Source organism: Astyanax mexicanus, chromosome 8 (genome assembly GCF_023375975.1).
Source record: "Astyanax mexicanus isolate ESR-SI-001 chromosome 8, AstMex3_surface, whole genome shotgun sequence".
NCBI lineage: Eukaryota > Metazoa > Chordata > Actinopteri > Characiformes > Acestrorhamphidae > Astyanax > Astyanax mexicanus.
In genome coordinates, this window is record NC_064415.1 from 30,280,253 (window position 1) to 30,305,158 (window position 24,906).

Sequence of the window (24,906 nt, forward strand, 5' to 3'; positions counted from 1 at the left end):
GGCGCTCGGCCCCCTCGTCGCAGGGCCCCGCTTTAGCTGTCCCCCGACGCCACCATAGCCGATCCGGAGGCTGCAGTGTGTGTCTTCACACACAATCAGTGATCCGTATGCCACTCGGAGAGTCTGCTGGGAAAACTGGGGCGTGCGAGAGCCCTCTCTCTGTCAAAGGGCCTGAGAATTAATCAACACAGGACCACGGTTTTCAGCCTGATCCACATATCTGGTAGAATTGCACCCCCTTGAGGATGTTTTTACAAATACAGCACAGACTTGATGCTTAATATATAGAATAACGATGTGATTTGTCTCTGTTTTCTTATGTAAAGATAACTGTAAAAAGCATGAGAAAGAAGAAAAGCTTTATGAACAAGATAACTTTGGATAATTGTTCTGTCTTTTATTTCAAAATTAAATAGTAACTTCAAGACTGTTTACATTTATATATCATAGATATATAGACAGTTTGTTGTCAAGTATAACTAAAAAGCATAACTAAAATACATAAAAAAGTATAAAAACAGACATACAGTGAAGTAAACAAAGAAAAAAAAAGATTTAACTTATTAAAACAATGTGTAGAAGTTTGTAGATTTTGTAGCATTTTTTGTAGATTCCTTAAATTATATATTTATAAAAAAAGATATCTCTCAGCTAGGCATCAATTTTACAGCAGTACTAGCACATCCTATCCATCCTATTCCAAATCTCAAGTTGTACTTCTCTCAAGTAGTACAATAAGTTCTGGTGTCCTTCTCCTCATCTTCTCCTCATCTTCTTTCCTCCTTTCTAAAAAAGAAAAAAAAAAGAAATAGAAACAGAAGTCTAATGTGTATTCCAATCTGGCAGCTGTTTGCAGACAATCCCAATTCTCCACTCTCACACAGTGCTGCTACTGCAATTAAACACAGTTACAATGTACTTTATAATGTAATACTTTTTAGTTATGATTTCTTTTATTCTCACTTCAGTCAAAAATAATACAAAAAATAAAAATAAATAAAAAATCAAACATTTCTGCAGGAAGTTGCGGATTTGATCATACTCACTTTCACCGCTTGTCTGCCTTCCAAAAGAAATTGGACTGCAAAATGAATAATGACCAAATCAGCTGACTTATTTCATTTTGTACGTATTATCAGGAGAAATAAACAACAATTATGAAATGGAAGAGAGCCAATTAACCAACATCTGCTGGGAGATTAATGCTGTGTGCTTTGAAAGGTAGCTGAGTGTTCCAGAAACTTAATTCAGAAACTCACATTCTGTCCTTTAAGGGGCTTACTGTAGAAATCAGTCTCCGCTTGTTGGCTCCCTCTCCGGCATTCGTCTGTGGTCACAGCTGACCAGAGAGAAAACCTTCATTAGTCTCACACAGCGCAACACGGACGCAGTTGTACTCGTTTACACTGAACATGTCTATTAAAATTCAACTGCATGGTTTTAATGATAAATAAAATGAGATACAGTACATTCTTTTCAACTGAAGTTTGCAAAAATAAGAACTACTTTCAGATTTAATAAGAAAATAAGAACTACTTTCACATTATTTTTTAGCTTAAAATCACATTTTTTTTATTATTATTTTTATAATTTATTAAACATTTTTATCCCATTTTCTCCCTTATTTACACAGCCAATTACCCAGCCCACTCATTAGGACTCTTCTTATCACTAGTGATGCCCCAACACCAGGAGGGTGAAGACTAGCACATGCCTCCTCCGATACATGTGAAGTCAGTCACTGCCTCTTTTTAAACTGCTGTTGATGCAGCATTGCCGAGTAGCATCACAGCGCACTCAGAGAAAAGTGCAGTGACACGGTTCTGATACATCAGCTCAGAGATGCCTTGTGCTGATCAACATTATCCTTTGGCCATGTATCCACCCAGAGAGAGCAAGGCCAATTGTGCTCTCTCAGGGCTCCTGCAGCAGATTGCAAGCTGCATGAACAGGATTCAAACCCACGATCTCCCGATCTTAGTGGCAGCACCTTAATCCTTGGCGCCTTAGAATTTTATGTTTAAAAAGGTGCCACTAAAGGAGGGTTTAATGCCACATAACAAAAGTCTTTAAACCTTGACCTTGAATCCAGTTCCAGTCCCTGATAGGTAGTGTGATGCTTGTTTTGTTTGAAGTAGTCCATGGTCTATATTCTATAACTCTCACTAAGACAAATTGTTTGTACCATATATTTTGCACTATAAGGCGCACTTAAAATCCTTTCATTTTCCCCCAAATCATCAGTGCGCCTTATAATCCCTTGCACCTTATATATGGATTCTATCATTCAGGTTTTAAGCAGCAGTAAAGCCACTCCACTAAAGTACAGAGTTATACAGGAGTTTCAGTTAAGCCAGAGGCACAGAGGCTGGAGCAGTACTAGCATTAGCTGCTAACCATGCTAAGCTCTAGTCTTTTTTGGCGTTCAGAGGTAAGTATTATCGGCCTGTAGTCTGCTGCTAACCTTGGCTAGCGATGCTGGAGCAGCATTAGCATTAGCCGCTAACCTCGCCAAGCACTAGCTTTTTCACTGTTCAGAGGCAAGTATATCAAACTGTAGTCTGCGTGATTACTGTGTTAAAAAACAAGCTATGTGGGACTGAATACGAGAAAAACAACATAGTAACGCCCCTGTTCCTTACTAGAGTGTCGCATAATGTGCCTTATAATCCTGTGCGCCTTATGTATAAAGATAAATCAGAAAATATACATTTATGGATAATCTGCTGTGCCTTATAGTGCAAAAACATAGTATGTATACAAAATCAAAGTGATTTTAATTCTTATTCTGATAAACGGAACTTCACTTTACCCATCAAAATAAACATGGTTGGTCTTAACTTCTTGCAAACCAATGACAAAAACACTGTCTTTCATTAATCAAATGTTCTAAAACTTTTGACGGACAGTGCAGACCCAAGAGTACATTAAAACACTTTTAAAGCAGAGTGTGTTGATATGTAAACAAGCAATATGGCACCTCAAAGAATGTGCTTGTAGGTGTGTGTGTGTACTATCACACACCCTACCTCCCATACACCACACACTCACACACACACACACTGAGGCCTTGTGTGCGAACCTCCTCGTTAACTGCTCCCCTGAGACCCAGAAGTTATACTGCTATTTGAATGAAGGCGAATGCTGAGATAAAATAACCACCCAAGGAGATGTTCTCCGCTCTAGCTTTCGTAAAGAAGCGTAGCAGCGAGGCACTTACATGGCGTGTGATGAACAATGTTGATTTTATCTGTTGGAGAGAGAAGAGGCTAGTTAAGACACTCTGTTGTCGTTGCCCAGTTGTTTTTTCCCCTCTTTTTTCTCCCAAGGTCACGTTCCACCAGCTCTTTCATGTTCTCTGTCTAATCCTCATATTGAAGAATCTATCATCCGCGACTCAGAGAATGTTTTCCCAAATGATGAAGTTCTATTCTCGGACTGATTCATCATCGCTGTGCGTGAGGAACACAAGCTCCGTTTCTGCAGAGAATATGTCTTTTGATGCCACTCCAATTACAACTTTGAAAGAACACTTTCGCCACTTTTCTAGTCGTGATTCAAGCCATCAAAGATAAAGTTGGGAGTCCTTGTACCAGATAAGCATCTTAAAAATGTTGCAGTCCACTAAAGAACCACTAACCACCTGGATAATAGGAAGACGACTAATGACTGAACACAGATTTAATAAAAAATCTATGTTTGAAGACATATTTGCTTGTTCTCACCTCCACCTTCCTGCTACTGGTCCATCTGTATTTGTTCTCTGCATACTTTTTTAGTGCCCTTTCACCCTTGACCCTTTTCTTCAGTGGTCTGGACATATTGTTGGTGTGTTAGTAGTGTAATAGTGTTGTACTGGTAAGAGTGGATCAGACACAGCAGTGCTGCTGGAGTTTTTAAACACCTCGGCGTCACAGCTGGACCGAGAATAATCCACCACTCTACTAACAGCGTCCAATAGATAAGCTTATTTATCTGATCCTGGACAGTGAGTGGACACAGTGTTTATTATCTGATTTTTGTGGTGGTCTTTTTAGGCCATGTCCACTGAGGAACAGGGTGAATGGCAGATAATACAATATGCAGAGAAAGAGATAGAATACAGTCTATAGTCTCTAGAAAAGGAAAAGGAAAGTTGGCTTAAAAACACTGAAAAAAATGTAAAAAAAAAACAAATAACAGGATTATTAAATAAATGGCTTAAATCCAGTGCTATTAAAACAAAAAAATGGAAATAGCGGTTTAAGTAGTGTATAGTCCAAAGACATTTGGCTAAATAGTGGCTGTGTGAGAGAGGAAAAGAAAGAGAGAGAGAAAAAAAAGAAAGAAAGAAAGAGATGGAAATAGAGAGTGTGACAAGTAGCAAGAATGACAGACAAGTAGTGAGAGAGAGACAGAGGTAAATAGAGAGAGAACAGAGAGAGAGAAGTTGGGAGAGAATCCGATTGAGAGAGAGACGAGGAAAGAGAAAAAAATAGAAATGGAGAAAAGTAGAGAGAGAGAGAGAGAGAAAAGTAGAGAGAAATAAGAGAGAAAGAGAAAAAAAGAATGAGAATGACAAGTAGAGAGAGAAGAGAGAAAGAGGGACAAGTAAAGGGAGAGAAATAGAGAAGTACAGAGAAAGAGGGACAAGTAGAGAGAGAAAAATAGAGAGAAGTAGAGAGAAAGAGGGATAAGCACAGAGAAAGAGGGACGAGTACAGAGAGAGAAATAGAAAGAAATAAAGAGAAAGATGGATAAGTACAGAAAGAGAAAGAGACAGAAGTAGAGAGAAAGAGGGACAAGTAAAGAGAGAGAAATAGAGAAGTAGAAAGAAAGAGGGACAAGTAGAGATAAAAAGAAGTAGAAGTAGAGAGAAAGAGGGACAAGTACAGAAAGAGAAATAGAAAGAAGTAGAGAGAAAGAGGGACAAGTACAGAGAGAGAAATAGAGAGACGTAGAGAAAAAGAGGGGCAAGTACAGAAAGAGAAATAGAGAGAGAAAGTGGAAGAGTGAGAACTAGAGAAAAAGAGAAATAAAGAGAGAGAGAGAGAGAGAGAGAGACATAGAGAGATAAAGGGTGAAATATACAGTCAAACCATTTAAAGTTCCCATCCCAATGGTGAAAAAGCCAACTTAATAATAGAACTATAAAGTGCTGCTTTTATAAGCTGAAGAGCGATGGTAGTAAAAACTACAACTAAACTCACCATAGACGCTGTCATCATCTTCTCTGTTGCTGATGATGCTCTGCCGTAACTGCTTAAGCTTCTCCTAGAATGACAGTAAAATTATATACCATCACTGTCCACTTTATCAGAAACAGCTACTTTGTTCTTCTACTCAATCTGTATTTTAGAGGTCAACTTGCTTTATCTGAATTTCTAATTGGTGGACTATTTTAAGCATATAGTAGTTCTCTGGCTTCATCTATAATTTTACTTTTTGGTTAATTTGTTTCCTTTAACCCTTTCAGACTCTGCCTCAATTACAATTAAGCAACACTACACTCGAGGTTTGTGCTATAACAAGTAATATTGGCACTGCTGTGCTGATCTACTGCACGAGGCTGCATGCCAAGTACATGAAAAGTGTACATGAAAATAACCTGTGTGGTTATTCATTTATTTTTTCCTTTTTTCTTAGGTTAACCTGCTTTGAGTTAAACTGTTCTGCAATTGGGTTCAACAACCCTCTGGGCTGGAGAGCTACTAGCCATTTTTTTTCTGTGGCCCGCCAAGTAATGTAAAATATCTGTCAGAGAAGCCAAACTTAATTGCCGACCCGTGCTGTAGGTCCTGTAACAGCACTGTGGATCTTCTTCAGATGTTTCCAGTTATTCGAAAATAACGGCCTACACTGATTGGTCACCTGTTGGATGGAGTCCAGCCCTCGCTGAAGTCTCTGCCAGTCAGTGAATCTGTCCAGTGCCTCGTCCATGCTGAGAGAACCTTTCTTCACCTGCTCCTGCAGTTTGATCAGTTCATCCAGTCCTGGTGGCTGGTTTGGCATGAATGTGTCATAGGTGCAAGAGATGCTGTCCCGACCCCGATCTGTAGCATTGGCACCACATTCAGAGTGACAAAGATTATATTAGTTATATTAGCATGATCTTAGATTGAGGATGTACTAAATAATTTTGACTGTAAATATGTGAGATAGTCGCAACAGGATTCAGTACATTTTTAGAAATAGAAAACAGTGGCAACAACTGAGTAAAAATAAACAGATCAGCCGTAACAATAAAACCACCTGCCTTATAAAGTGTAGGCCTGATTTATTTCACCAAAATCTGCTCTGACCTGTCAAGGTGTTCTGTGGAGTCTGGCACCAAGACATTTCAGTAGCAGTGCCATTTAGTCCTGTATCTAACTTGGTGGGGCCACCATGAATCACATCAATGAACTGTGTGTGGTTTAGGTAGGATGTTTACCATGTGACTCTTGTCACAGACACTCAGATTTTTACATTAGCCCACTGACTGTTCACTTGCTGCCTAATACTGTATGTACATTAGAGTTAAGATTCTCTGCCCAAGCCCGACCCAATGCCCAACCCAAACTCGGGCCTTTTATTTGATATAAAGCTATGGCGTGATATTCACGATATAGCAAGTTAGAATGTTAAAATTACACACAGTGTATGTTTACACATTTAGGCTACATGCTAAAAAAAGTGTTTGTTCAGAAAGTATTTTATATATTCCTAAATATTGGTAATTATTTTAGAGTAGATGAAAGTAATTGTAAATTATGTTATTGTTCTTGGTCTACATCAGTTTAATAATTGTGCAGTGTATAGTGTATTACTGTTTTTTGTATATTTTTGGACATAGACTATATGCTAAATATTAAAATGTTTGTTTGTTCAGATCGTGTTTTATATTCTTAAATATTGCTAATTATATTAGAGTAGATGAAAGTAATTGTAAATTATGTAATTTTACTAGGTCTATTTCACTTTAATGATTGTGCAGTAATTAGCATTTATACAGTTTTTTGTGTGTTTTTGGACATAGGCTATATGCTAAATATTAAAATGCTTGTTTAGAAAGTATTTGATATTCTTAAACCATGTTGAATTATAATAAAATAGAGAAAAGACATAATTCTTTAGCCTAATTTAACAATGTTTAGGCCTGTGGATCATTGTTCACATTGTTTGTGTTTTAATCTTTTGGAGATCTGTTCTTAATAAATGCTTTTATTAAATAAAAGGTCTTCTTAAGTGTTGCATTGATTATTAAAATCATTCTGGACAAATTTTGCTTATTCAATCAGTCTGAAAATGCTCTAAAAGCTCAGTTTTAACGCTCTACTTACTCAAAAAATATTTGGTGTTTAGGCTCATAATGACCGTTATGTACAGACAGAGATATCTGTCTGTGCTGTGTGGTAATTTCATCTGTATCATTTTTCTTTGCGCCATTTAAAGACGTTTACATCATTATTAAAACCCATTTGTCCTTTTGTTGTGCATACATCATTTGTTGTCAAAAATGTTGACTGTGAATTTCCTCGAAACACACACATTCCCTTTTGAAAATTATTTCTATATTAGCTTAGATTTAGTTCATCAAAAACTTTAACCTAACAGCATCACATAAAAAGTAGTGATAAAATACATCTTACTCTGCTTTGTAGAGAAGGAGTAGAGAGTTTCAGAATCGGCCTGAGATTTCTTCTTCTGGAACACTAAAATAAAACAAAAGAATTGAAGTGTGTTTTGAAGTTGTTCTCCTATTTGAATCTCCTCTGAAGAGTGGCATCATGGGCTCATCAATCAAATCAAAGATTGTTCAACATAGTTGTTCAGAGGAAAGATACAAAAAGTTCTCTCAGAGATTTAACCTGTCAGTTTCCACTGTGAGGAACATAGTAAGGAAATGGAAGACCACAGGGACAGTTCTTGTTAAGCACAGAAGTGGCAGGCCAAGAAAAATATCAGAAAGGCAGAGAAGAAGAATGGTGAGAACAGTCAAGGACAATCCACAGACCACCTCCAAAGAGCTGCAGCATCATCTTGCTGCAGATGGTGTCACTGTGCATCGCTCAACAATACAGCGCACTTTGCACAAGGAGAAGCTGTATGGGAGAGTGATGCGAAAGAAGCCATTTCTGCAAGCATGCCACAAACAGAATCACCTGAGGTGTGCTTTTGCCACTCTTCAGAGGAGATTCAAATAGGAGAACAACTTGCAATTGGCCTCCTTAAATACCTTTTCTCATGATTGGATACACCTGGCTATGAAGTTCAAAGCTCAATGAGGTTACCAAACCAATTTAGTGCTTCAGTAAGTCAGTAAAAAGTAGTTTTTATTGAGTATTCAAATCAATAAAATGATTAGGGTGCCCATACTTTTGTTTTAATGCATATTGCACATTTTCTGTTAGTACAATAAACCTCATTTCAATCCTGAAATATTACTGTGTCCATCAGTTATTAGATATATCAAACTGAAATGGCTGTTGCAAACACCCAAATATTTAGAACTAAAAATGAATAAGATTAATAGGGGTGCCCAAACTTTTTCACATGACTGTATATGGAGCTGAAACTAATGTTAAACAAATGTTAAACATTACAATTTTAATATAACATTATAATTATTATGGCTTTAAGAAAATTGTGTTAAGGATAATACTAAATGGCATTATTTGCCTCCAAATTAGTTGTTAGTAGTTTTGAACGCAGTAATTTTACACTTTTACTTGACTAAAAAACTTGAGTTGATACTTTAACTTCTACAGAAGTGTTTTAAACCCTAGTATCTATACTTCTACCTGAGTAATGACAGTTAGTACTGTCAGTACTTTTCACACCTTTGTTAAGCATCAAATAATTGTATTCTCATTAGAAAATAAGTGCAGATTTGTACTAAAAAGAGTATAAAGCTTGTCGCTGGTGCTGTAGCTTATATTAAGGTACAACAGATAACCTTTCAGTGAAAGCCTTTTTTTTTTGCACCCATGTAAAGATTATAAAGAATATAAACATTATCATCGACTAAATATGTTTTAAGAACATGATCATCCAAAATTGTCTGGCTTTTAGATGTATAAAATGCAAAAATATATATAGTTTATTAGTGCAGTGATACAGAATACTGAATGTACCTTGTGGCTGATTAAGTGGTACCAATCTGTACTTCCTGCAGTTAGAAAAGACTTTGTACTTCAGAGGGAACATCGGACACTCTAAAGACCATTCTTATATATTTAAGGGTACAATTATGAAAAATGTACCTTTGAGTACAAGAAAGTACGGTAACACTTTATAATAACTTTCATTAATTTATTTTTAAATAATGATCAGTACATGTGAACAAAGCAGTAGTTTGTCAGAATTTGAATATTAACAAATGCTCAAACATGACACTTATTTATTAGCATGGATATTCATATTAAAAATGTTAGCAAATCATTAGCTCATCAGAATTTGAACATTAATAAATCGCTAGTAAATGTTCATCAAATGCATTTGATGTTGCCAATGCGTTCATTAGTATTTACAAATGTGATAGCAACTTTTTAGTTTCTTAAAATGTGAAAAATAACAGTTATTAATCATTAGTTAATGGTATATTTATGAAAATCATTATAAAGTGTTACCGAAAGTACTTTTATAGTGCCTCTGTTTTTGTTGTCAGTGTGTGTCAACAGCACAAACTATTATGGCATTATTCCCAGTCTACCACCAGAGGGCACCATTTAATAAAGAACACTTCCTTTAAAATGGGCCGATCTGTTGCTGTTAAAACCTGAAGGTCTGAAAGTAAAGCCTCACTAGACAAAAAGAACCCACTAAAATAACACAATTTGGCAGCAAACATGAGCATAAGCACCAGTAATACACTGTAAGAGGCCTCGGGTCTCTTGTGAAGGCACTAAGACGAAGGATAAACAAGAGACGGGGCTCTTAGGGATCAATGAGGGGAAGAAAATTGAATTAAAGTGAAGAATACTCCTGGTGATAGTATTGATTGGCTGGTAAGTGCTCTAAATGAAACGTTGCAGGCTTTTCGCAGTTCACTCTAATGTCTCCACACTACCCAGCCACACCTCCTTCTCTACTCTTCTTCCATTCACACGTTTTTACGGGCTGATTTCTCTGTTTATATGTCGCACCTTTGGAGTAAGGACCACGAGAAACGTTAGCCCTGTTCCACCCTGTTCTGCATCCACATTTACCTCATTCCAAAAGGCCACATGCTGAACATAATCCCGCAGCTTTGTGGCCTCGACAATGGCTGGAAATTGAACACAAGGAGTTGAAATGATTTCAGTGTGCTCTGGCTCCTCCCCCTCGCAGCTCCCCAAACATTGTGAGTGGGCGGAGAAATCCGATCAGTGTGTAGGCGGAAGATCCCAGTGTTGAAGGGGGTGGAAAAGTCTCTCTCTCTCTCTCTCTCTCTCTCTCTCTCTCTGTAGTTTTAATGTTGTGGGATGGGTGAGGTGGAAAACATGTGTAATGCATGATGCCGGCAGTGCTTGGCCCCCTCGAGCTGCTCAGATTGGTTGCAGATGCACAGAATCGTGGCTTGGGTGCTCTTGTGCTCTCTCTCTCTCTCTCTCTCTCTCTCTCTCTCTCTCTCTCTTTCTCTCTCTCTTTTTCTGGTGAAAGGCTCAAAGGCATCCCTTATATTATCTTGATTTTTCCTCCTGGGAGAAAACTAGCTACTTGGTTGTTCTTTGCTGGAATGGTCTTGTAAGTAGTTGAGGTTTAACTGATCAGCATAACTATGTTTGCAAAGCAGATTTTAGTTTCTGACTCCCATTACTGTTATACACACTCACTGACGAATAAAATGCTGCAGAAAACAGCAGAAAACTTAGATGTACAGATATAAAAAAAAAGATAATATTTCTGATTTTCCTTTATACATCATTGGTCGTTCATATCAGCAATTTTAATTAAATATATCGGTACCACTTTAAAATAAGACTGCCTTTATAAAGGGTTTATAAGTGGTTTACAATTAGTTTATTAATGGTTACTAATTAGGTTGTAAATGCCTTAAAAATAATTAATAATCAACTAATAACACGTACGTAGAAAGGGCAAAAATGATCTGTTGTTTGTCAAATAGTGAACACACAGCCATCTATACTGTTGCCCTTTCTACGTATTATATATGCATTGATTATTAATGACTTTTAAGGCATTTACAACCTAATTAGTAATCATTAATAAACTGAAACATTGTAAACCATTAATAAACCCTTTACAAAGGTAGTCTTATTTTAAAGTGGTACCAATATATCATATAGCACAGGGGTGACCAACCTTTCAAACACAAAGAGCCAGAAAAAAAAAACCCAAAAACTCATTACTACCAAGAGCCACATGTTATGATACACAAATATATGCAAACAAATATCTTACTGTCTAACAACAACCACAACCGATTATGACCATTTTTCAAAGTCTTTTCCTGCCTGTCTTATACAGGACTTGGACAATGAAACTGAAACACCTGCAATTTTAGTGATTTAGAGGCTTCATGGCTAAATTGGAGCAGCCTGGTGTCAATCTTCATTAATTGCACATTATTGCACCAGTAAGAGCAGAGTGTGAAGGTTTAATGAGCAGGGTAAGAGCACAGTCTTGCTCAAAATATTGCAATGCACACAACATTATGTGTGACATACCAGAGTTCAAAAGAGGACAAATTGTTGGTGCACGTCTTGCTGGCGCATCTGTGACCAAGACAGCAAGTCTTTGTGGGTAATCCAGGGTAATGTCAGCATACCACCAAGAAGGACCAACCACATCCAACAGGATTAACTGTGGACGCTGTCTGAAAGGGATGTTCGGGTGCTAACCCGGATTGTATCCAAAAAATACATAAAACCACGGCTGCTCAAATCACAGCAGAATTCAATGTGCACCTCAACTCTCCTGTTTCCACCAGAACTGTCTGTCGGGACAGTAAATTATTGTGCAAGAAAGGGTTAAGGAGCCAATTGCAAGTTTTTTTTCCTCTTCGCATCTTCTCTGAAGAGTGGCAACATTGGAGCCTCAAAAGTAAACTCTTAAATGACCTGAAAACAAATATTGTTCAACATCATATTTTAGGAGCTGTCTGTTTGCACTGTGAGAAACATAGTGAGAAAATGAAAGACCACAGACACAGTTCCAGTTAAGAATCAAACTAAGCAGACACCCACTTGATCTTAGTCACCTGACTATTGATTGTTTTCACTCATTTCCCTGCCTATATTATACCCTCTCTTTTGTTCAGTTCACTGCCATGTTTTGACTAGCCCACTAGCATTACTAAGCAGTCTTGTCATTTTTGTTTGTTTTCTTATGTATGCCCTTAGCATCTCTTTTTGATTCTAATCAAGGGCATAAGCAGACGTGCTCCGTTTTGCGTATAAAAGTCGTTAGTTAAGCAGAGCTGCTGCTGGAAAGACACAGTGGAGATTTGGGCTGGTCTGCAGGAAGGAAAGGAAGTGAGAGATGTGCTGAAGGTAAAGATGGATCAGAGCAGGATCTGAGGAACATCTGCAGTGCAGTGGAAATTGTTTCCATCCATCATCCGTTTTAATGAAGTTTCATTTTCAGCCGTTCTTCCCTCTGAACATGGTGGTGCTGCTGGTTGAGACTTTGACTGAGTCAATAAAAAAGCAATCATTCTGACTTCCAGCTCTCTGCTCAAACGCTCAACCCAGAAGATAAACACAGACACTGATCTTTCAACTCAATGATCAACCCAAGAGCAATACGCAACACTTTAACAGAGAGAGAAAAATCAGAGACAGAAGATGAAAAAGAGCCACAGAAAGACAGAAAGAGAGGAGAGAGAATGAGAATAAAGAAAAAGAAAAAATCAGACATAGAAGATAGAAAAAAGCAACACAAAGAGAGACAGAGAATAGAAAGAGAGAAAGAAAGAGAAAGTCAGATATAGAAAATGAAAAGAGCAACAGAAAGAAACAAAGACAGAGAGAAAGAAAGGGAAGAAAATGTCAGATGTTAAAAAGGCAACAGAAAAAGAGATAAAGAGAGTACAATAGAGAAAAAAATTAAAAGAATAAGGCAAAGATAGAAAAATAGGAAGAAAGAGAGGAAGAAAAAAACGTGTGACAAAAAGAGAAAGAAAGAGAAATAAATGATGAAAAAGAATAGGAGAGAGAAAAGAGAGAGAAAGAATAGGAGACAAAAGATAAGAAGATAAGAATGTGACAGACATAATGAGAAAAGAAAGAGAGATTGACAGAAAAAGAGCAGGAGAAAGAAAAAGAGAGGGACAGAAAGAAAGAATGAAAGAAGAAAGGAAGACAGAAAGAGCAAGAGACAGAAAGCTCTGGAGAAAGAAAGAAAGAAAGAAGAGGAGAGAGTAGGGGGAGATTAAGTGACTGAAAGTATGGGAGAAAAAAAAGAGTGACAAAATAAGAGAGAATGGGAGAAAGATGATACAGAGATGATGTGACAAAAAATGAGAGACAAAGAGAGTGGACAAAAAGAGAGAAAGCTCTGGAGAAAGTAAAAGAGAGAGAAGAAACAGAAAGAAGAGACAGAAAAGGGAGGCAAGAGTTACAGAAAAAGTAAGAGAAAGAGAGAAAGTGAATGAGATGTGGAAGTAAAGAATTACAGATGGAGATGGAGGGAGAAAAGAGTTACAGTAAGAGTTAGAGAGAGAGAAATTGAATGAGAGGGACGAAAGAGTTACAGAGTAAGAGAGAGAGAGAAAGTGAATGAGAGGGACGAAAGAGTTACAGAGTAAGAGAGAGAGAAAGTGATTGAGACGGAGGAAAGAGTTACAGACAGAGTAAGAGAGAGAGAGAAAGTGAATGAGACAGAGGAAAGAGTTACAGACAGAGTAAGAGAGAGAGAGAGAGAGAAAGTGAATGAGACAGAGGAAAGAGTTACAGACAGAGTAAGAGAGAGAGAGAGAAAGTGAATGAGACGGAGGAAAGAGTTACAGTAAGAGTTAGAGAGAGAGAGAAAGTGAATGAGATGGAGGAAAGAGTTACAGACAGAGTAAAAGAGAGAGAGAGAAAGTTAATTAAATGGAGGAAAGAGTTACAGACAGAGTAAGAGAGAGAGAGAGAGAGAAAGTGAATGAGACGGAGGAAAGAGTTACAGAGAGAGTAAGAGAGAGAGAGAGAGAGTGAATGAGACGGAGGAAAGAGTTACAGTAAGAGTTAGAGAGAGAGAGAAAGTGAATGAGATGGAGGAAAGAGTTACAGACAGAGTAAAAGAGAGAGAGAGAAAGTTAATTAAATGGAGGAAAGAGTTACAGACAGAGTAAGAGAGAGAGAGAGAGAGAAAGTGAATGAGACGGAGGAAAGAGTTACAGACAGAGTAAGAGAGAGAGAGAGAGAGAAAGTGAATGAGACAGAGGAAAGAGTTACAGACAGAGTAAGAGAGAGAGAGAAAGTGAATGAGACGGAGGAAAGAGTTACAGTAAGAGTTAGAGAGAGAGAGAAAGTGAATGAGATGGAGGAAAGAGTTACAGACAGAGTAAAAGAGAGAGAGAGAAAGTTAATTAAATGGAGGAAAGAGTTACAGACAGAGTAAGAGAGAGAGAGAGAAAGTGAATGAGACGGAGGAAAGAGTTACAGAGAGAGAAAGAGAGAGAGAGAGAGAGTGAATGAGACGGAGGAAAGAGTTACAGTAAGAGTTAGAGAGAGAGAGAAAGTGAATGAGATGGAGGAAAGAGTTACAGACAGAGTAAAAGAGAGAGAGAGAAAGTTAATTAAATGGAGGAAAGAGTTACAGAGAGAGTAAGAGAGAGAGAGAGAGAGTGAATGAGACGGAGGAAAGAGTTACAGTAAGAGTTAGAGAGAGAGAGAAAGTGAATGAGATGGAGGAAAGAGTTACAGACAGAGTAAAAGAGAGAGAGAGAAAGTTAATTAAATGGAGGAAAGAGTTACAGAGAGAGTAAGAGAGAGAGAGAGAGTGAATGAGATGGAGGAAAAAGTTACAGACAGAGTAAGAGAGAGAGAGAGAGAGAGAGAGAGAAAGTGAATGAGACGGAGGAAAGAGTTACAGAGAGAGTAAGAGAGAGAGAGAGAGAGAGAGAGAGAGAGAGAGAGAGAAAGTAAATGAGACGGAGGAAAGAGTTACAGACAGAGTAAAAGAGAGAGAGAGAGAGAAAGTTAATTAAATGGCAGAAAGAGTTACAGAGAGAGTAAGAGAGAGAGAGAGAGAAAGCGGCTGAGACAGAATGAGCGACAGAAGGAGAGTAAGAGTCAGAGAGAAGGAGGGAAAGTGAGAGGGGGATCAGATGAAGGACAGCTACGGCACTGCTGGTGTTTTCATTGCCCCTGTATTAATATATGAGAAATGAGCTTTTCACGAGACAGCCGTAGCAACACGAGCTAGTAACCATCTGTTTGGTGGAAAACAGCATCTGATAGAGCTGCAATAGATCTCACAGTGGGATCCAAACAACACATCAGCTGGCTCTTCTCCACTAATATAACACACGCTATAGGCTGTTCACTGCTGAAACGTGCCACGCTCCGGCTTCACGTTCAGAGCAGCGCTGCATAAACACATTCTCTTTATTTGTTAACTCTTGTGCGATCTTAACATTCTGTTTACTCCCCTTGTCCTTTGGGTCAAAAATGACCCACCCTACCAAAGCCCCAAAATAAAGCAGCCCCAAATTTCCTCCAAATCCTCCAAATTTGTTTCTCCAGGATGATTTTTTGGATGGCTGGTGTGATGAACAGGAGAAAGGTGGATGGGATGAAATGTGTTGGAAATGTGCAGGAAGGCAGAGTTGGACATCCAGTGCGTCCAGCTCCGCCCACTTTGTTAGCGTCATTCCACCTAGTCCCGCCCATTTTGTCAGCATCATGTCTTAGCTCCGCCTCTGAACGGAAGTAAACTATGTACAGGGCAGTAAGCGGACTTTAAATATAATAATGTGTTGCGTCGTTCGGCTTAAATACTGTATATACACTACAAGCTTGCGATACTGACAATGCGTGGTGTGGCGTGGACAAAGTGGGTGGGACTGGACGCGCTGGACGTCTAACTCCGCCCTCCCGCAGGCTGCAGTCAGATAATTGGTTATTTTTCTTCTTCTCCTGCCATTGGCTCTTGAGGAACGCCTGCTCAGCTTCCTGTAATTGGTCCGAAAGTTCGAACCATCCAGAAATGCGCTTCCACACTGCAGGCGAACCGGACCATGGTTCAGAAGATTCGGACCGAGACCACCTCTCTTGGTCGGACCAAATCTGGTCCTTTGGTCCGGACCGTGGTTTGCAGCCCCTTTCACACCTGATACTTTGGTTCGGACCAAACTGAAAAGTCCGAAAGTCCGGACCAAACGAGGCAGGCGTGAAAACACCCTCAGAGAAAGTTTGTTTGTGGCCTTAAAACTTTTTTCTAGTGTTTAAATGCTTTTATAATACATGGGTCAAAAATGACCCATAAGACAATTTTGGTATGGAAACATAAACAAAAACAAAGTATCACTTTTTTTAATGATGGGGTGTCTTTAGGAAAAGTCATAAAATTTCAAGTTGGAAAAAGATAGTTTAAGGTATTTTTTCTACAGCTAAACATGGTGGTAGCGGGTCACTTTTGACCTGCAAGACAACACAAGGGTTAATAAAAGAAACTGTGTTATAAAGAAAGGATTGACATCGATTTTGGTTGTATAGTTCAGGCAAGGGTCTTACTGTCTCGTGTATAAAATGTGTATGCACTGCCATCCCCTCTCTCTCTCTCTCTTTCTCTCCGTCTCTCTCTCTCTTTCTCTCCGTCCCTCTCTGTCCCTCTCTCTCTCTCTCTCTCTCTCTCTCTCTCTCTCTGGCTTACAGGCTAGAGATCAGCAGAGTCTAAATGATTTATAAAGCTCTAACAATACAAGCCACTTGGCACCTTCATCTAGCTGAATTATTAATGCAGCTGAAATTGAACATTTAAGAACTTGCTGCCAAATGATGAACGGTGCAAATCTGGGTCGTACTTTCCCCGGCTACCCTATTATAGGAGCGCAGACTAAGAAAAAGCGCTTATTAAGTATTTATAAACAGTGATTTCTGAGTCGGCCGGACAGGCGTAGCACTAGAATCCGGCGCGGTGCGAGGAGCGTCTATAATAATTCCCTGAGATTATTTTATTATATTTTACTGCAGGCAATCTGAGGTGACAAAAGTGCAGTGTGATGCATTTTAGTGCATTTTATTCAATATACGTTTTTACTGTTTGTAAATATGTGTTTTTCTTAAGTGTGTTTTTACTGTAGATTCTGCCCACAAACTCAACAGAGGACTGGGTGTAAAGTAAAGCCCCTGCATCCTAGTCTAAGTCGACATGGCTGTTATGATACGTGTCCACTAGCACTTTTCTTTAACACACTTTTCTTTGCTCTCTCTGGGTTGGTAGATGACGCTCTTTCCCCTCATCACTCCAAAGGGTGATGTTGCTTAGCACAAGGCGTCTGTGAGCTGATGTATCAGAACCGAGCTGCGTTTTTCTCCGAGTGCGCTGTGATGCTACTCTATTTTTTAATACTGCATCAGCAGCAGTTTTAAAAAAGAGGCTCTAGCTGGCTTCACATGTATTGGAGGAGGCATGCGCTAGTCTTCACCCTCCTGGTGTTGGGGCATCACTAATGATAAGGGGGAGTCCAAATGAGTGGGTTGGGTAATTGACTTACTAGCAGGTGATCATAGTGATATGATCTAGCTCTTGTTAATGCAAGTCATACCATAGCACTCAATCAGACTTTGACTAGGCCACTCAAAAACCTTGACTGTCTGGTGGGCTTTTGATCATTGTCCTGCTACAGAACCCAAGTACAGTCACAAAGTCACAAATTCATGGTTCCATCATCTATAGTAGTGTCTATGTTCTAAAACTGCAAAGCAGCCCAAGACCATTACTCTAGCAGACTGATAGATGTCAATTACTTTGTTTACCCAAAGTCCTGCGGATAATCAAGATGTTTTTAGGTAAATGTGAGATAAGCCATTGTGTTCTTTTTGGTCAGCAGTTTTGTTTTTTTTTTGCCTTAAACATCATTTTTAACCAGTCTCTTTCTTATTATTGAATCATTAACACTGACCTTAACTGAGGCAAATAAGACCTGTAGTTCTTTAAATGTTGTACTGGGTTCTTTTGTGAGCTTTGTCAGCTTTATGACGTAGACACCTGGAATCTCTTTTTGAATTCTAATCCATATTATGTCAAGAACTACTTAACTAATTAAAGAAAAAATGATTTTAAGAAAAGAAGGTCAATCAGTCCAAAAGATTTTTAAAAACTTTGAATGTATCCTCAAGTGTGGTCGCAAATTCCATCAAAGCATTATGATGAAACTAGCTCTCATCAGGACTGCCCCAGCAAGAGAAGACCAGAGGCCCTATCTTACTCCCTGCCAGCAGTCTATTTTCATGCCTTGCGACTGCCTCGTTTAAATATCAAAGGCACTTGAATATAGTGAATATAGTGTATCTACATTGATGGTCGTGGTGATCTGGAAGTGAGGTGTGTTTAGGTAAATTTCTAGTGTATTACTATCTTGGCAATGGATAGAAGTGCTGCACCATTAAAATAGCAATCCACCAAAGTCAGAGCGCACCTGACTCTTAAAGAGAATGTCAAGTGACACGCTGATTGGTTTTTTCTTATTATATCAGGGTTCTTTTATGACCTCCTGGATGAGTTGTCCATGCCCTTTTGGAATCATTTAAAAGCTTTAGAAACGACTTTGTAACTTTCTCCAGACTGACAGATGTCGATGACGTTGTTTTCCCTTCCTTTTTTTTTATAAAGTGTTGTTTTTGAGATCTTTTATCGGCTTCATGTTGTCAGACAGGTTCTATTTAAGTGATTTTTTTGATTCTACAGGTCTGGTAGGAATCAGGCATGGTTGTGGCTAGTATTGAAATTGAACTCAGCTTTCAAAAAATGTTGTTAATCACAGTAATTTATGGGTGATATTTTAAGTTTATTTGATAATCTGAATGAAAAATGTATGTATAACCAAAAAAGGGGGCAATTCTTTTTTTCTGTAAATATATGAAATATGCATATTTATGCATATTTTATATATGTACAAATATGCATATTTATGCATATTTTATGTATTTGCAGTGCCGTATAAAAATTAATTGACCCCTTTTTTTGGTTAGACAAACATTTTTCATTCAGATTTGCAAATAAACTTTAATATCACCCATGAAGTTATAACATCTGTGTTATTATCTGTGTTATTACCAGTAATAACAATGACTGCTATGCTTTCTTACCTTGTGCTATGAAAGGCATGTTGTCCTCCTTGGCTGGGAGGGTTTCAGGTCGGGGGGTGGGTGCAGGGGGGCGGTTGACTATAGCCACAGAGCTGCCGGAGGTGAGGATCGAGTCGTACTCTTCATCATTTGCTCCCAGGTGGGCGTAGGGGTCCTCCTCTTGTTCTACAGGCTGTTTATCATCATCATCTCTCGCTTCTCCTGTCTGAGGCTGGTCGTGACTGTGGGAAACCTGCAGACTTCCTGCAGAATGAAGCAGGAGAAGCAGAAAACACGCTGCTGATATCCTCTCCAGAATCCTCCTCCATGCTGTATTGTATTGTTCAGTATACAGTTTACTACACACCACTAATAATACAGCATACTAATAATACATATACAGCTTACCAGCACTGCCCATCAGCTCATACACACTCGCATCATCACTGCAGTCGTCTGCGCTGCTCAGAGCCTGCAACAGCACAGTCAGTCAATTAATCTGATTACAACTTAATTAATTACACAATGTTTATGAGAGGCTTGAGTAATAGTAACAAATTCCACTGCAGACTGATTTCCCTATGATCTGATTTTGAAATGAATACACAGTATACATTAAATCTTCAAGGTGTAGGAGTTTCGGTAGGTTTTGATTTCCATCCCATACAGTAGCAGTCAAAAGTTTGGACACACCTTAAATGTAATATTTTTAAATTATTTTAAACTTATCTGCATAGTAGATTAATACTAAAGTAATTCAAACTATGAATAAAAACATATAGAATTATTTAGGACACAAAAACGTGTCAAACAAACCGAAATATGTTTTATTTTTAACATTCTTCAAACTAGGCACATCTTACTTAGATGACAGTTTTACACAGCTTAGATTTGAATCCATATTATGTGAAGAACTACTCAACTGATTAAAGAAAAAAATAAGTTTACGAAACGAAAGTCAATAAATAATAATAAAAAAAAAAGAGAACTTTGAAAGTATCCTCGAGTGCAGTTGCAAATTCATCAAAAACATTCGAGGCTGATCTTCGCCATGGTAACCCGCTACTCGCCTCAGCTCACAGAGAAGGCTAGTTTGGAAGACTAGTTTGCTATAAATTAGAGTACAATTCAATTTCAATTTTTTGTTCAGCTCACAATTTTGAGTTTTGAGCGCTGTGATGCTGTAAGCCAATGTTACATCAACAGCAGCTCAAAAAGGAGAAGTAGGTGTGTCATCTAAAAAATATTTACAACAGTAAAGTATAGATAACAAACATTACTAGTTAAGTAAGGCAAAGGATGCTGAAGATAAACGGAGGAACAGCACTGAGACTTCATGTTTATTTTTTTTGTTCTTTAGTTAAAAAGCGTAAAGAACAGACTGCGAGCGAATATTATTAAACGCAGACAGATCGAGTTGTGACAATGACCCAGTCTGAACAGAGGGAGATTGTATCTGATTCACTGATCACGGCTTATAAATGCAGCCCGTTCAAACATGTAATTCAGTCTGTTCAAACATATAATTTAGTCCATGATTCTGAGCCAAGAATCTGAATTCGCACTTGCCAACTGTTATGACTGCCTCTATGGCAACTAAACGAGAGATGTTTGAAATGGGATGTGATTTCCAGGCAGTGTTATTCTTTTTTTTATTTTTTTGTCTCTCAAGGTCGCGCCACTTTGGCCGAGCTTGCAGAACTGATTGGTGAAGCACCAGGAGTGAGGAAGCGAGGCTCTGGTCGCTGTGGAAACAATGGTCAGCTCAATTTACCTCAGAAGGGGATTATGTTGCGTCGGCTGTTCGATACAGAAGCCGGTGGACAATGGTGCGCATTCATAGCTCACGTGAATATCCTGACCGCGGCTCGGCGGAGTTTCACTGTGTTTGAATACAGAGCGGGTCTGCTGAATTGATGAGCATGAGGAGGACCATAGAAAGTACAAGCTTCACCACGGTGCCGATTTCACCCCGCACTGTTCCTTAGCAACCTCCTGCCATTCACTCCGAATAATAGCCCACACTCTTCTTCCCCTTTACTATTGATAACACACATTAGCATTCAGTGTTATGAATATATTCATTAGAGTAGAAAGGGGGAATTAACAGATAGACAAGACAAGCTAATTACGCAGCGCAAGTCGAGAGGGGATGTGAAAGATGGCGACTTTGATGTCCGACATGATTGTTACAATGAGGTTCTCCACGAGTGCTCTTCTGCTGGGATGAATAATTTTAGTGGTTTTCTCGTACAGCAGGGACAATGGCAGGTTTACAGAATGTCCAACATGTGAGGACAGGAGGGAAACTGTACTTCAGGACGACCCTGTTCACTGTGAATTACAAGGCGTGTGCTTCTAATCCATGTTTCCTTTATTACGTCCTCATTCCAATCAATAGGGATGTCCTGATCCCCCAATCGATTCTGAATACATTATTTCCTGACTATTGGCTGATACTGATCTATAATCTTAATGATTTAATTAGAGATGGATCGATCACCGATCACTGATCACTGTCTTTCAGCTTGATTGACTAAAGGCTGATATACCAATCGAGGACGAGGCTGGATGTCATTTCCTGGATGCTTTCCAGGAAAACTGGGTAACAATGCATCGCCATAACAAGGTTTTCAATCTGTCCCAAGACTAAGGGCCCTATTATTTTGTACTGTAGGCAAGTCATTAACCGCGCAGCATGCAGCCTGGTTTAGGGCGTGTTAGTGTGTCTTTGCTATCATAACGTCGTATGCCTTGTTAAATAAAACAAATGTAAAATAAACCAAATCAGCTTGTCACGTGCCTTACATTCCATTTATTGTATTTTTGGGACCAGATTATAAGGCGCATCCTCAATAAATGTGTATTTTCTTGTCTATTTTCATACATAGGGTGCACCGGATTATAAGGCGCATTAAACGACACTATTAAGGATGCCTACATTGAAGTGAGCGAGGGTGTTACCATGTTTTCTTTCTTAAGGGGAAGTGCATAAGTAAACAAAACTGTAATTCTTAAAAACAAAAAATCTTTCAAAGTGAAAATGAGAGCTGTCCAACATGTCCAATCATGGGAGAATTCAGATAGATGAGAAAATTAAGTTATTCAATACAGTTGCCAGAAAATTACTTTTGTGTTTTAGTGTTTAATGGAATATATTTAGTCTGGGTTAGTCAGGAACGTGTGTTTAAACAACACTTCCATTTTTTATGTCACTACAACTCAATAAAACAATGCATGAAAATAAAAATCCTGCCAAAATCATATAACTTATTATTATTTTTTTATTATCTTACAACAGGGTATTTATGTAAGTATTGGCTAAAGGCCATCAGAAATATTTTTTGGAGTGTGAATATATGATTTTTGTTTGTTTAGTGAGAAAAATAGCTTAGATTTCCAATATTTTGTCTAAGTGTACGGGTTTTCAGTGCAGTTTCTCCAGCACTAAGGCTGGGTGCAGCAGCATTAGCATTAGTTGCTAACTGATAGCACTAGACTGAGGAACCCTGAGTGTTCTGGTAAGCCAGGGTGCTATCAGCTAGCGGTTTGTTCCAAGTAGCTTGTTTTAACACGGTACTACAGCACGCAGACTACAGTCCAATATATTCACCTCTGAACAGCGGAATAGTTTGCGGTTAGCGGCTAATGCTAATGCTGCTGCACCCAGCCTTAGTGCTGGAGAAACTTCACTGAAAACTCACACTTATGGCACTGTACTTCAGCTGCTTTTTTAAAACATGACTCGTAGAGTTCAAACGTAAGGAGCACCGGATTATAAGGCACATTGTAGATTTTTGAGAAAATGAAAGGAATTTTTAGTCCGAAAAGTGCAGCAAGTGCCAGGTTTGCTCAGACTTTGCCTGATTGCTTTTTGTAAGATAGGGCCCTAAATATATTTTACATTTACAAGTATCTGCAGTAATTTGGACTCTTTTACTCTTTCACTGCAAAGCTGGGCAGAATGTCTCACTTGAGCTGAGTTGACACATGAATCAGAGGTGCAATTGATTCATTGAGCACTGACTCACTGGGCTTAGTTTAAACACACACACACAGATGCACACAGCTGGGTCATTAACACTGACAGACCTTCTGCAGACAGTCACTGTCTCTGAACGTCTGTGCCACCGACAGAACACATCAAAGCATCAACCACATTTATAGAATTTAACCACGAGAACCTTCACCAGCCGCGCCCAGAGTTCCCCACAGCTGCAGCCTCCATAAACACACCCCCAGAGAACAACATGGACAAAAGTAAACAACTTGAATAGAAGAAAAAATAGAAGTGTGGGGACTGATTTATTTTTAATGAAAATCTGAAATACATTCAAGACATTTAAGTCTATCATTGCTGTCCAATGAAAACCAAGTATCTCTATTTTGGTCGATTTTTTGTTTACTGCATAATTTGAACACACAAACTGTCCCTTAAACTGTGCCAAAATTTCTTGATGAATGAACCAATAGAAATACTTCAAAATGACTTAAAATAAACTCTTTTTACATTGACTTCCATTGAAAGTTTAGAAGGTTTTTTCTCTCTTTTGGAGATACTTGTTTTTTATTTGACATTGGTGATACACTAAAATTAAACTACCTGGTTATTTATTGTTTCCTAATTCTGCTTTTGCTGTAGTAACCATCTCTTCTAGAAGACTTCCCACTAGGATTGAGAGATTTGAGGATTTGCTCGCATTTAGCAAAAACAAAAAAAAGAAAGAAAGAAAAAATCATTTAAAAACATTTATGCGGTATTTTTACAATTCGGCAAATCTCTCTGACCACTCAGCAACACTATGCAAGGTTAAAACATCACAATTTAGTTCCAATTCATTCCAATGCATTTTCACACAGGCACTATGTGGTCGGGTTAAAATGGACTGGTTTGTATGTACCCTTAATTTGGTTCGATTGAGCAGGTGTGGAAAACAGTAATCACACTCGAGTGCATATCAAAACAACCGAACCAAGATCAGTCTGGTCTCAAAAGAGCTCTGGGGCGGTTCACTTGTGGTGAAAACGTGATCCACTATCAAATATACTCCTTTTAATTGAGCCAGATAACGCTAATTAGTTACTACAGCTATGAACAAACGCTGTCTCTGTTCCATGCTGTTTACATGCATGGTCTGTGCTGCATTCACTACTCGCAGACGCACGACATTTTCTACGTGTACATCTGCGCTGCTCGTCCCATTAAAACACTGTTTGAAATTGCAGCATTCTGTGTTAAAGCAGCTTCTCATTGCACAGATATACACGCTGAACCACAGAATCTCCTCACTATATTTACTTTTGGCTCATGTGCTAGGCTTAATCTCTGCACTGGAAACTTTATCTGATGCTTTGTCTTTGATATCATAACAACGGGACAAGTACGCCTTGCGCAGCTCAAAACGTGCAAAAGGTATGTATTGACCTTCTTAATTAATCATGGTTTTATTTTGGGCATAATGTGAAAAAAAAAACAATCTGTGTGTAAACTTGCCATGGATTCCCCTAAAGAGATTTGACTTTGCAGGAATGGTATTGTAAGATTGGGCCCTGAATATATTGTACATTTTGGAATCAAACACATTTAAAACAATGTGAATATTGAGTGAGCCTGTAAATCACTGTGTATTGCCAATACTTGCCAATAAGGTTGAGCCTGTTTCTCTACATTCTCTCCAGTAATTACTAGATGAAGATAAGCGAAGGTTTAAAGTCTAGGTTTAAT

General features: G+C 38.5%; 1 protein-coding gene across 2 annotated transcripts in view; it reads right to left on the bottom strand.

Annotated features, from left to right (window-relative positions):
• Nucleotides 1-444: 444 nt before the first annotated feature.
• LOC103021992 (B cell scaffold protein with ankyrin repeats 1) overlaps nucleotides 445-24,906 on the bottom strand; it is a 120,787-nt gene continuing 96,325 nt past the window's right edge. Inside the window, exons 8-16 of one of the 2 annotated variants that reach the window (XM_007255763.4) lie at nucleotides 19,590-19,653; nucleotides 19,203-19,445; nucleotides 7,611-7,673; nucleotides 5,851-6,032; nucleotides 5,190-5,253; nucleotides 3,221-3,250; nucleotides 1,260-1,339; nucleotides 1,047-1,081; nucleotides 445-786 (exon numbers count right to left, since the gene is read on the bottom strand). In XM_007255763.4, coding sequence (XP_007255825.3) covers nucleotides 1,049-1,081; nucleotides 1,260-1,339; nucleotides 3,221-3,250; nucleotides 5,190-5,253; nucleotides 5,851-6,032; nucleotides 7,611-7,673; nucleotides 19,203-19,445; nucleotides 19,590-19,653 — 759 coding nt within the window. In that variant the 3' untranslated portion in view covers nucleotides 445-786; nucleotides 1,047-1,048. The remainder of the gene's footprint in view (nucleotides 787-1,046; nucleotides 1,082-1,259; nucleotides 1,340-3,220; nucleotides 3,251-5,189; nucleotides 5,254-5,850; nucleotides 6,033-7,610; nucleotides 7,674-19,202; nucleotides 19,446-19,589; nucleotides 19,654-24,906) is intronic. The other variant, XM_022678221.2, reaches the window with a different exon arrangement.